Source organism: Xenopus tropicalis, chromosome 5 (genome assembly GCF_000004195.4).
Source record: "Xenopus tropicalis strain Nigerian chromosome 5, UCB_Xtro_10.0, whole genome shotgun sequence".
NCBI classification, from domain to species: domain Eukaryota; kingdom Metazoa; phylum Chordata; class Amphibia; order Anura; family Pipidae; genus Xenopus; species Xenopus tropicalis.
The window spans coordinates 105617054-105630447 of record NC_030681.2 but is presented as its reverse complement, the minus strand read 5'-3'; the positions used below and the strand labels follow the sequence as shown (position 1 = coordinate 105630447).

The window sequence follows — 13394 nt, the reverse complement described above, 5'->3', positions numbered from 1 at the left end:
TTTGACTGCCGTAAAGTAACTGTGATATTAAAGGGACACTGTCATGAGTTTTATGGTGTACTTTTTATTTATAAATTACACTTACATAGCAAATAATTCACTCTACCATTTAACATGTTATTCTTGATCCAACAAATGTGTTTTTTTAGCTGTAATATTGGTGTGTAGGCAGCCATCTCAGTGCATTGTGCCTGAGTCTGAGCTTTAAGAAGGAGCCAGCGCTACACATTATAACTGCTTTCAGATAACCTATTGTTTCTCCTACTCCAATGTAACTGGAGGAGTCCCAAGCCGAACTTGGATTTCTTACTATTGAATACTAATCTGATATCTACTGGGAGCTGCTAACTTCCCATTGTTCTGCTGATCGGCTGCTGGGAGGGGGGTGATATCACTCCAACTTGCAGCTCAGCAGTAAAGTGTGACTGAAGTTTATCAGAGCACAGGTCACATGGCTGTAGCACCCTGGGAAATGAAGAATATGGCTAGCCCCATGTGAAATTTCAAAATTAAATAAAAAAAAATATGATGTGTTTTGAAAAAACATGTTCTCTCATGACAGTATTCCTTTAAGGGTAAATCCTTTTTGTTTTGCAGATCTTCAACCCATTTTATATTTTTCAAGCCTACTCTCTATGTATATGGATGTCATGTGGCTATTTGGAATTCAGCTCTGTCATATTAGCCATGACTATTTTATCTGTAATTGCAACTGTATATAATCTGAGAGTGGTAAGTACAGAAGTTATTTATATATATATATACTGTATGTTATATATTATTGTATTTTATTCCTATGTGACCCTAATGTTGAAGGGTTCTGAGGCTTTGTTGTTCCTTCCTTCTCTGTGTAAATTAACTTTTATAAACTTCGCAGACAGAGAGACTGCCCTGTAATCAATTCTAACAATAGCTCACATGCAATGCTGATGCCCCCTGTCTGTTACAGGAGGCAAATTCCTATGACAGGAAAATATATTGAATGCAAAAGACTCATACCTATGCTTTATACAGTATAAAATGACCTAACTATATCTACATAGAATTATACATATGAAAGATAATACTATATTGGACATACATATAAATATTCATAAAAATGTATGAAAAGTTTTTTTTTCAAACTCTGTCCTGCAAGAATACCAAAATCATTAGTCCTCCCCAAATGCCACCTGTCCAGGGTCAGACTTGGCCAGCAGGACACCAGGACCCAGACATGCTCCCTGTCTGAAACCCTGGGCACTCCCCCTGATCTTCCCCCACAGGTTGCGGCTGCAAGGAAGAATATAAGTTATGAACGTTACGACTGGGGCAGGGCCCCCAATCCAACAATGCACCTGTCACTTCACATTCATCCAGTGTTATAGTTAAACCATAACCTTGCTGTTTGTAGCTAGAGGTTATACTGTAAATTAAGGTTAATTGTTTTAGAAAGTTAAATAGAACTCTATGATTTCTAATACTACTACAGAAAGAAAAAAACACTGTTATTTCTTTTTTTTTCCTGTAGCAATCTGTGAAACTACACAAAATGTCTATTTCATATAACAGCATCATGGTTACCGTACTTCACAAAAATGGAGGTAATTCCAATATGAATCAAATTCTAATGCAGGTTCAATATAAACTACATTGCAACAAACTACAATTAGGAAAGGTCCTAATTAGGCCTCTAGTTGTGCAGCAAATACGGTAGTTTTCTGTCCCCTTTGCCACATCTGTATATTGGTGCTAATCTGGTTGCTAGGTTCCCACTGACTTGAATGGAAAGTCACCCTAATGGAAAATGTAATAAATATGTATTCTCAAAATGCACATGATAGTATTTTGTATTTCAGGATGGAGAGATCAGACTAAGAAGAATTAATGTTGCTCTGCAAGATGATAAAAGTAATATTTATCAGTAGCCAGTTTTAGGACCAAACTATTGACGCTCTGGTACATTGCTTTCTTCTTAGCACAACTCAAAAAATTCCTTTGATCACCAAAAATGTACAATAACTGTAAATTATATCCTTATATCCCTATCTATAACTGTTGCTGCCTTCCGATGTCAGAATACACTCTTTACAACTTCATTTTTAAAATGCCAGCTCTTTAAAAGAATTATATGAATTTGGATGTAGGAGCTGGCTGAGGCGCATAAATCAGGTATTTGGAACCTCATTTCTGAGAAGTATTGCCTCCGATAGCCAGATAAGATACAGGAATACACTGCTGAAGCTTATATATATATTAACACGCTACTGTAGCTAGCTGTCAGGAGTGAGCCGAGAATGAAACAAGTTTGTATCAACACAGTTCTGCTTCATCTGAGCACTGGCAAGAAAACATAAAGGTGTTCATAAAGTAAAAATCCAATAGTAGAGTCATACAGGGTAACTTATCTGTAGAATCCGCGGGGGTAGTATGTCTGCATAGATTGAAAAGGAGCGTGTTGGCTTGGTAACGCTGCTCTTATATACTCACATTAACATGGGACAGTGGGGGAACTAATGGTTAATGAAGGAGCCACATGTGGAGACAAGCAATAGTATTGCATGTAGTTGCTAAGGGGGTTACACAACTTCTAACCGGAACTAGTGTTAGGAGTTGTGTAAAAATGTAGTGTTACCATAGCAACCCATTTTATTCCTATTTAAGTAGACACCTAACCCCCTTAGCAACTATATATATAATATAGCAAAAAAAGGGAAAGTTGTGCTCAACCACTAAATTTTAAACCATTAGGCGGGGGTGCAATGAGGTTGTGACCACAAAATACATAGAAACAACAACAAGAGATCATCTGCACTCACCCATTATCAATATATATAGGACATTAAGACATTCTGTCCCTTATGCAAAACAGGGATTGTTTGTCCATATATTGCAATATACTTCAAGCTATACATATATATAGTTATACACACACACATATATATATATCTGCAACATCTTTATATTTATCTTTCCATTTTAATTAGAGGTTAAAGAAGTAGAATCTCAGTCTCTGGTCCCAGGGGACGTGATCATATTGTCAGAAAACAAACGCTTCTTACCCTGTGACGCCATATTAATAAGTGGAGGATGCACAGTTAATGAAGGAATGCTAACAGGTACATAAAAGTATTTTAAAATATTGTTCTTTGGAAACAACATCATGTTTTAGAACATTTATAAAATAAGATTTTCATTCCCAATTTGAGATTTCATCCCTCAAAGGTTTGTACTCTTTTAACGCCTAATAGGAAAATGGTATACATTGTCTTGAATATGGGAATTGAGAGCTGTCAGGGGTGCACCAGTTAGAAATGCTCTGCTTCATGTGAAAATTAAAGAAGGCAGCTCCCATGGCCACTACATCATTGCACTTGGTGCAAAATTTTTCAATAAATATGAGCCAGAGACCCAGGGTCAATGCCCAAGGATAGGCCCTTACAGAAGCAATTCAAATGTGGTTTCTTCAGATGAAGACATTTTATAACTTTAATACGTTTTCAGCACCTGGAACACTGCCTCAGGCGCTGGGAGTAAGAGGGTAGATAGTGGTTGGGAGCTCGGTGGCTTTCAACGGTAAGAATAATGCCTAATAGGCACTTTGATTTTAAATGGAAGAATAAAGATCGCCTTTTAAACAGACTCCTGTGTCCAGTCGTGCTTGAAGTTCTACTTATAGTTCTATGCAGTATATTGACCCAACCTGCCCTGGTGCTTCAAGTAAAACTAGTCCAAATTCTGCCAGCTAAAAATAGCTTTGTGTGCCATTGGCCTAAGGAGCATTCACCCCCTAATATTTGAGACAAGTACAAATATTAAAAGGAAAATATATAACACTAACTCTTAGGGGCACATTTACTAAGACACGAATTCGAATCCGAATTGGAAAAATCCGATTGGAAAACGAACATTTGGTGACTTTTTCGTATTTTTGCGATTTTTTCGGCGCCTTTACGACTTTTTCCGGAAATTGTCGCGACTTTTTCGTTACCAATACGATTTGCGCGAAAAAACGCGAGTTTTTCGTAGCCATTACGATGCGCTCGTATCTTGTCGCAACTTTTTCGTATTGAGCGCTCGTAAGCGGCGGGCGAAACTTTCAGACTTAGCATGATTTTGGAAGCCTCCCATAGGACTCAATGGCACCCTGCAGCTCCAACCTTGCCCAAGTAAAGTCACCATACTGAAGCTTGAATGAATCCGAATCTTTCATACTCGGCACGAAGGCTACGAAAAAGTCGCAACAAAATATGAGCGCATTGTAACGGCTACGAAAAACTCACGTTTTTTCGCGCAAATCGTATTGGTAATGAAAAAGTCGCGACAATTTTCCGAAAAAATCGCCAAATACCGATCATTACGAAAAAAACGCAATCGGACGCATTCGGCCGGTTCGTGAGTAAGTAAATGGGCCCCTTAGTGGCACATTATACTGCTCATTTGGATAATGTAAAGGCCGTGTCATTTTCATCCAAATTGTCTGATCCATCCTTATATGTCAGGGCCCCATATGCAACTGTGCATCAAATTGCAATCAGGTTGTCTAAACAGAAGATCTGAACTGCTGCTGCATTTTATAGAAGTGGCAGAAGCCAGAATATAGAATATATTGTGGATCAGTGGATTTTGGCCAACTGCATGTAACCAAATCCCCTGCTTTCAAAATCTATCCGTATGTATTGCAAGCAAATCACCCACATGCCCCCAGTGCTTGCAATAATTAATTTCTTTTCAGATAAAGATACATTACCAATAACTACCTTTTCATTTTATAAATAACATGAGTACTTTACATATAGTATGACTGACAAAGTATAGCCATTTATGGAGATTAACTACAAGACTATTGTCATTTTTAGGTGAAAGTACTCCAGTCTCTAAGGTCTCTCTGCCTTGGGTAGAAAGCTCCATGCCATGGAAACTCCAGTGTGGAGAAGACTACAAGAGACACGTTCTGTTTTGTGGAACAGAGGTCATTCAGACAAAGGCACATGGTCTGGATCTGGTAAAGGCTGTTGTACTACAAACAGGTGGGTTTTATAATCCATAGTTCCTAATATTTCTCTTATTGCCCCAAACTGTTTCATTGTAAAACTGTAAAATAAACACAATTTGTACATGGGCTTTAATAGCACATACTGTAGTATAATCAAAGAGGTTGAAACGGAAAATTCTCCAGTTTTCTTATTGTCTATATTAATTTAGGATTTAACACCGCAAAAGGAGATCTTGTGAGAGCCATTCTGTATAACAAGCCCATGAATATAAAGCTGCACAGAGAGGCCATGCGGTTCCTTCTTGTGCTTGTGTTCATTGCTTTATTGGGAGTTGCTTACACTGCCGCTGCCTTCAAAAAGAATGGGGTAAGATGAAATATAACAGCAAATAAGTGTATAACTATTGTTATCATTAAAATATTGTTCTCAGATTTAGCCCTGAATACTTCAGCTTCAGCAAACTATTTTCTTGAGCACAGAAAAGAGAAATTAATGAGCAAAATAAGGAACACATTGTACTGTACTGGAATAATGAGTAGTAGATAGAGCAAAAGGCAAAGAAAGGGTAAAAACAGGAACAGAATCTAGAGATACTTGGAACATCCAGAATTTATTGAAAAAGTAATAAAAAAAGGGAGATGAAAACTTGAAAAATGTTAGAACAAGATACATAGTACAAGAATGGGCATGTGGGTAAACAAGGAAAGGTTAAAAAGAGAACTGAATATAATGATATAGTAGGTGGAAGAATGTTACAGGTAAGTAGAAGAGAAGGGGAGTTGAAAAGAATTTAGAAGAGAACATAGAGGGCCTAATTTATTAACATAGTGCTAAAATGCTCATTTTGTTACCCATAGCAAAAAATAGTAAATAGTTTTGATCAGTCTTCTACAAGTTGGTGAGGGTGTTTTAGGTTTATGCAGCACTGGGCTGTTCAGAAATGCCCCATTTGCCTTTAGCCTTAATTGTTTTCCTGGGGACCAAGTTAGAGAATTACATCATTTATGTCAATTATGTACCCAAATTTGACATTATTATAGGTGATCCCTAAACAGCATGGTGACACAATTTTGGTCCCAACCCATAGGATAAGCATCTCTGGTTTACATAATGTAAGGATATGGGCTGTGGAGGTCATGTTTGCAGGGTATAATCAGAGTCAGTGGTGTGACATACCTCAAAGTGGGTCAGATGTAACCTTTTTAAAAATACCTTTAATAATTGTGCCTTGCTTCCCCCTTTGACTTTAAATGAGCCCCACTAACCTCTTCTGGCCTTGTGTCTGGTCTCTAAATAACCATAAATAACCAACCATGACTTGGCAGTAATTTTGTAAACAAGTATTAATAAGGATGTACACTAATAAAGCCTTTTATTCTTCACTCCATCCCTACATCTAGGCCAGCGTTCATGAGATAGTGCTGATGTCCTTTCTAATGCTAACAATAGCTGTAAATGCCACTCTTCCTGCTTCTCTGACGCTGGGTCTTCTCTACGGTCAGACAAGGCTGAAGAAACTGGGAATATTCTGCATTAGTCCCCAGAGAATCATTTTAGCTGGCCAACTGAACCTCGTCTGCTTTGATAAAGTAAATACAAATATTCACTAAAAGTTTGTAATGTTCATATTTAGCTGTAATAAAATGATTTCAAATGGTGCCACAGGCTGATTTACACAAGATACGATGGAAATACTTGTTCTTCAAACAAACAGAGCAAAATAAGGATGTTCTTAAGACGATATAATACATTTTTAAAATGTATGAATAGCTGTAAATATTATGAAGGGAAATGAAGTTATTGTAGTTTTTTCCTGCTGTCACACACATTTAAAAGAGAAGGAAAGGCATTTTGGCATTTTATTACAGTTTGGTCACAATTGTGCAAGCAAGAATGCTGTATTTATTCTGTAGAATGCTTTACCATACCTGAGTAAACAGACATGGAAGCTCCCTCTGTTTGTTTAAGATAGCAGCTGCCATTTTAGCTTGGTCTCAGTAACTTCCGTGCTGCAGCTCTGGCTACTGGTACCCCAGATTACAGCAGAAAGGAGAGGGGGAGAGCAGAGATGGGAGGAGGAGAGAGGAGCAAATTGGGAAGACTGGTGCCATGCCTTGAAGGGTTTTTCTGAGAGCAGGAAGTCTGACATTGAAGATCATACATACAGAATAAAAGGAAAAAAATGTGGTGTTCCTTTTCACCGAGGACTCAGAGCAGCAGTTCTGTGTTTATGGCTGTATTGACATAGACCTTTCCTTCTCCTTTAAAGAAACACTATTTTCGGATTAAAATATGTTTATTACTACCTGCTATCAATGGTATTACTTTGTTTAAAGAGGGGTGCTGGCTTGGAGAAAATGTTTTGCTTTACTTCAAAGAAAATGCTGCTCACTTTTAATTCTTGCCTCTTTAATTCTTGGGAGTATCATTCCTGTTAATGCTGATACCCTGCACTTGATTTCTAGTTTACATTGACTGTTACTGTTGCTCGATGAGACCTCTCTCCAGTTTAGCTATCATAGTGGAAATAATAATATGTTTTACTGAGCCAGGGCAAACAAAACCACTGCACTTTTAACATTTATAGATGTATTAGATATGAACATGTAAAGCAGTGGTATTCAGACTAATTACAGGACTGGATGGGCAGAAAACAATAATGTAATTAATATTGTAAAGTTAAAGCTTATTTTAAAAATAAGGGGGGTATTAGTTCAATGTTAGTATCTCTTTAACTGTGCATTAATGCAGTCTCTTTAACTTCAGACAGGTACATTGACAGAAGATTCTTTAGATTTACTTGGCGTTCTTCCTTCTAATGACAAAAGGCAAGTTTTTAAGGATGGTAATCATCCCTTACATGTATTTGTCTATAGATATCCCTTGTTTAGCCATAATGTCTGCATATAAATTTAGGAAGGGCTCCATATAATAATTCCTGTGTTTTAAGTGTTCACACAATGTGTTTTATTGAGTATTTTGTGTATTTTATGACTGTTTATGCCTTATTTTATTGATGATATGACAGATTAGAATATTACAAAACATTGACTATACCTACTCAGAACTGGGACTCCGCACAGTCATCTTTCTTGGACTTTAAAGCACCAGTGCCATCACTGCCATGTTTCACACTGTGTGGTGAATGGGAAGCGACAGTAGTGGATTTTGGCACTACTCCTCCACCTGAAAAAAACATTGGTGTATTCACTTCATTGCCATGTCCCATTCACGTATATGAAACAAGGGCGGTACAGGTGTGTGTCCCGACTAAAAATCCTTGTAGTGCAAGAATACAATATTTGTGGCTTGGCCTCTTATTGGGCAGCATACCAAAGTAATATGCCACTGCTCTCTCTATCTAAATGATCTGAAACTCCCACAAAATAGTCAAAATGTTTAATGTCTTCAAATTCTTTATATGTTTCACTGACCTGTAGTGATTTAAAATTTATATACTGAGCATATACTTGGCATTTAATATGGTGTCAGTACAACTAAAATAATTTTTGGGACGAGGTACAAGAGAATATAAAAACTGTGAACTGTGTTCAGTATCTATTTGAAAAGTCTCATATGAAGAGTCTCATATATTCAGGTCATAATATACAGTATCTAGTAGAATTAAGTCTAAAGCAACTGGACTCTGAGTTTTCTTGAAAACATTTCATCACTCATCCCTACCAGACAATTGAACTAAAGAAGCTGCTTGGATGAGGGGTGAAACTTTTTCAAGAAAACTGCATGTTTAAAATAAAATTTCAATTTCATATGTAAGTATCCGTAACATGGCTTAGAAGCAATCATTAATAGCCTATATACCTAATAATGTTATGCAATTTTCTCTTTCTGTACCTTTAGCTTTCAGGATATACATCTATTTTCCTCTGGAAAAGCAATACCTTGGAGCCCTCTGCTAGGAGCTATTGCAAGCTGCCACTCTCTTATTATGGTGGATGGTAAAATGCAAGGAGACCCATTGGACTTGAAAATGTTTGAAGGAACAGGCTGGGTAATGTAGATTATAATTGTTATGCAGACATTATTATTGTCATTTGTATTTGTAATGCCAGTTGTATTAAAGAACTAAGCCCATTTTCAGCCTCCCTGCTCCACTGATTCCCCTCTAAGCTCCCTCTCCACAGTATATATTCTTTTTAAAAGATCCCCTGTGTGCCGACCTGCCATAAATCTGCAGCTCAGCGTAGAGGAGTTCAAAGGCGCCATCTTCCCTTGACTGGCGACCGCTCCTTTCAGTCCTCCGATATGGGTCTTGCTGGAGCATGCACAGTCAAAGCTGATTCAGGAGGTAGATTCAACTGCACATACTTGTGCAAAATCCATGTTGGGACTCTAACATAAGAGTGCTGCTGTGCAGCACTGAAGATTTATGGCGGGTCAGCACATGGACACTTTTAAACAGAATAACTGTTGGGGGAGCTTGAAGAGGAGGTCAGTGGAGGGGGTTGGAGCAGGGCTAAGGAAGATTTAGGGCCACTATCAGTGGAGGAAGGGGGTACTGTTGTGTTGGGACCAGTGAAATCTTTGTCTGGCCAAGTTCCGAAAGTTAAACTAATTGCATAAGTTGCATATTAATGTCATGTACTTTGGTGAAAGAGGTACAAAGCATAGTTTGGAAGTAATCTGAACAGATCTTGCCAAACAGAGGAGGAGGTGAGCAGGAGCCTTGACTCAAGTATTACAGTGGATGTGATCTACTTCGACTTTGCTAAAGCATTTGATACAGTACCACACAGACAGTTAATGGTAAAATTAAAGAATCTTTGCCGAAACATAATATTTGTACTTGGTGAAAGAACTGGCTGAAGAATAGATTACAAAGATTGGTGTTAAATGGAGTACCACAGGGGTCAGTCCTTGGCGCTGAAGGTGGGCATTATAGGTTCTGTTTCTATTTTTGCTAATTAAACTAAATTGTGCACAACTATAAGTCCCATGCAGGATACTGTTACTTTGCAGAGCAATTTAACAAAATTAGAAAACTGGGCAGCAAAATAAGGTTCAATGCTGATGAGTGCAAAAGTATGCATTTTGGTAGAAATAATATAAATGTGAGTTTTGCACTAAATGGTAGTGTCCTTTATTAAGAATATTATAGAATATAAGATTATATGTATTGGTATATTGTATATAGCTTACTGTATATATGTGAGTGTATAGATAGGTCGGTAAGAGTGTGTAAATATGTACATTGGGGCTCATTGTGAGGGGTTGAACTTAATTGACTTTGGTCTTTTTTTTCAACCCAACTAATCTATGTAATGATGTAAACAACATAGCAAACTGCCTTTGTTTGCACTTTGCATTCCTTTAGTAAATGAGACCTACCTGCAAATTACAATGTTTTCCCAGTTTGTTTGTAAAATAAACCAGAAAATGTTTTGAATCTTGAAGTAGTAAGTTCTTTGTGTAGGTGCAAACCGACAATGTGTTTTACAATTTTCCCCTGCTCAACAGCTTTGTTCAGCTGGACTGTATTCATGAGGGGAAGGTGGAAGTAGAAACGTAGGCATCCCCCCTCCTGTCCCTTACTCATTACATAATGTTTTGATGGGCAAGTTAGGACTTTTGGGGCCTCTAACTCTCTGCCTGATGAATGAACAAGTGTGCTGTGTTGCCTGCTAGTACCAGCCAAGTGGCCACCTTACCCTTTCCCTTTCTCCCTCCCTTCCTCCCCCTAATACACACATGATGCAGCCAGGAGTAGGGCTCTGAATGAAGATGTGTGTTTGGATTGGTGATCACACATCTTCACCATTTATTTATATTTAAACAATTTTTCGGGCCCGTAACATGATTGCACCTTCCAGCACTGCAGAAAGACACCGTAAGTAAGTACTTTTTAAGTGAGTACTAAGGTGCTTTATATTGTGCTCCTTGGTGCTTCAGTGCTTGGGTTAGGGGTCTTGTTAAATTAAAGGTGAAGGAAAGGTAAAAACTAAGTAAGCTTCATCAGAAAGGAGTCTGTAAATACAGCCATAAACACTTACAGTACTGCTGCTCTGAGTCCTCGGTGAAAAAAGCACCGCATTTTTCCTTCTATTCTGTATACCTGATCTTCTGTGTCAGACTTCCTTCTCTCTGCATTGCGTGAGCCTGCTCAGGTTCCTCCCCCTCCCCTCTCTGCTGTAATCTGAGTTCAGAGCACAGAGATGCAGGCATGGAATTAAAGTCAGACCAAGCTTGAACAAAAGGAGAGAGCTGCTATGGCTGTTAACTCGGGTATGGTAAAGCATTCTGCAGAATAAATATAGCGTACTAGCTTACACTATTGTGGCTAATCTATCAGCAATAAAATGCCTAAGTAACTTTTCTTTAAACCTTCTGGCTCTATCATCAGCTCATTTATGCATTTTTCCAACAGGAGTTTGAAAGTCATGCATCCCATGGAACAAAGGATGGAGAATCTATTTCATGTACAATGGTTAAACCTGGACCCAGTGCTGAGGAGGTGAGTGAAACAGATCTCTCATATTTACATGTGGTTATGTAAGATAGTGTGAGCTCAGGTGTGGTTATTCTCCTGTACTGTATGTTATTTCTTTCTTCAAATAAACATAATATGAGATTAGTTTGGAGACATCCATTCTATTATTATATTTCTGTCTTGAAATTCTAAGTCTGTCTATTTAATAAAATGCTTAAAAAAAGTTTTAAAGCTTAAATTATAAGCCGATTACTTTAATTAAAACAGAGGCTTTTGTTCAACTCCAGATACTACAGTAAATTTCCCAAGCCTGCTTAGAAAGCTTGTATTGGGCAAAGCTATTTTAATGCTCTATGGTATGTGATCTGACTGAAAGAGTAAACCAAAAAACTGATGGAAAACACTATGGCTTTGATTAATATACATTCTGTGTATATACAGATAGATTATTGTCACATGATTATGTTATGAAATGTCATATATGATTACAATATGAAATGTATACATAGCTTTTTTAATGTATTTGGAGCTTAGTACTCAGTAGAGGGCATTTGAGTTGGTATGGCAATGCATAGCTTGGTTGTATTGTTCTACATCTGTTCTTATGGGAATAGCTTAAAACTGCTAAAAACGAATGTTAACTGCATTACTTACACCGTAGGCAGTTTTCTATTACTGCCACTACTGAGATGTGGATTGTATTGGACCTACATATACCATTAATGGCAAGGTTTAAAATGATGCAGTATTCCAGTTTAAGAACAAGTCTGCTTAAATCAAAAGGCTTCAAAACATTCAACAAAAAACTAATGAGATAAGTATTATCCTGTTTGTTTTACCTTTGCTAGGTTCCAGTGGAAGGCATTGCCATTTTGCATCAGTTGCCTTTTTCCTCTTCCCTTCAGCGCATGTCAGTTATTGCACAGATTACTGGAGAGACTGACCTCACAGTGTTTATGAAAGGTGCTCCTGAGATGGTTGTTAAGTTCTGCAAACCAGAAACAGGTAAAATATAACTCTATTTTAGCCTAAAAATGACTGTCCGGCTACCCCTATTTCTGGCCCTGAGTCTGAATTTCTTTAGCACTGTTGTCTCTTCACTTAAGGCCATTAATGCACAAGTAGAGCTGCCTCCAGCTACAATTCCTTGATGGCGCACATAACTGTTTCTAGCCATGTTTTACTATCTTCTATTCTCCATTTCTATAACAAACTCTGGTAAATCTATTTCTGTATCTGACTAAACCACATTCAAAGGGTCCCTGTTTCTTCACTTTCACAAGATGGGTTGTCCCTCTAGGGCAGAACACTTTACTGGGCCTTGTTGACACCATGTTTCCCAGAAACACAGGCTTCTGCATAGTAACTAATATGGCACTTGTATGGTATTTGCATGCATTGGGACTGTTAAAGGAATAATAACACCAAAAGTAGGTGAGTAGTGTTTTTAAAGCAAACACCAGTGCAGGTCAACAGTGCAGTGCAGGTCAACAGTGCATTATATTTACTTTAAAACACTTTTTTGGGGGCAATTGCTCCTTTAACCCCATGGGTTATTACAAACAAATTATATATCTGCCTAATAAAAAGAGGTTGTCTTAAAAAAAAAACCTGCTAGTACTATTTTTCCTAAAAGACAAAAATTTTTTATAGTCTCTGCAAAGTTAAAGTATATTGAGCTCTATATCTCTATATAACCTTTCCTGTGCTTAGCTAAAGCAACATGAGCTTGGCATTAAATGCATTAAATTAGAACATATGTATTGTTCCCTTATGTCAGGATTCTAAGCATGGAACATGCTTGACAGCTAATTATAAGTACTTGGTACATAGTAAGGTATGCAGGGAAAATGTTTGTAGCCACCAATTACAATTACAGATTTATCAGTTTGATATAGAGTCATCAATAAACTTAATATGTTGCTATATTAATGTGTCTATGCCCAAAGCAGCAAAAATGCACTTGCTTA

At 37.6% G+C, this 13394-nt stretch overlaps 1 protein-coding gene across 2 annotated transcripts in view; it reads left to right on the top strand.

Annotated features, from left to right (window-relative positions):
* The window catches only part of atp13a5l.1 (ATPase type 13A5 like gene 1), a 44869-nt gene that overhangs the window by 12750 nt on the left and 18725 nt on the right, over window positions 1-13394 (top strand). For both annotated transcript variants that reach the window (XM_012963325.3, XM_012963324.3), the window contains exons 7-16: window positions 598-732; window positions 1511-1583; window positions 2967-3098; window positions 4839-5009; window positions 5185-5342; window positions 6377-6565; window positions 7743-7804; window positions 8838-8988; window positions 11362-11448; window positions 12273-12429. In XM_012963325.3, coding sequence (XP_012818779.2) covers window positions 598-732; window positions 1511-1583; window positions 2967-3098; window positions 4839-5009; window positions 5185-5342; window positions 6377-6565; window positions 7743-7804; window positions 8838-8988; window positions 11362-11448; window positions 12273-12429 — 1315 coding nt within the window. The remainder of the gene's footprint in view (window positions 1-597; window positions 733-1510; window positions 1584-2966; window positions 3099-4838; window positions 5010-5184; window positions 5343-6376; window positions 6566-7742; window positions 7805-8837; window positions 8989-11361; window positions 11449-12272; window positions 12430-13394) is intronic.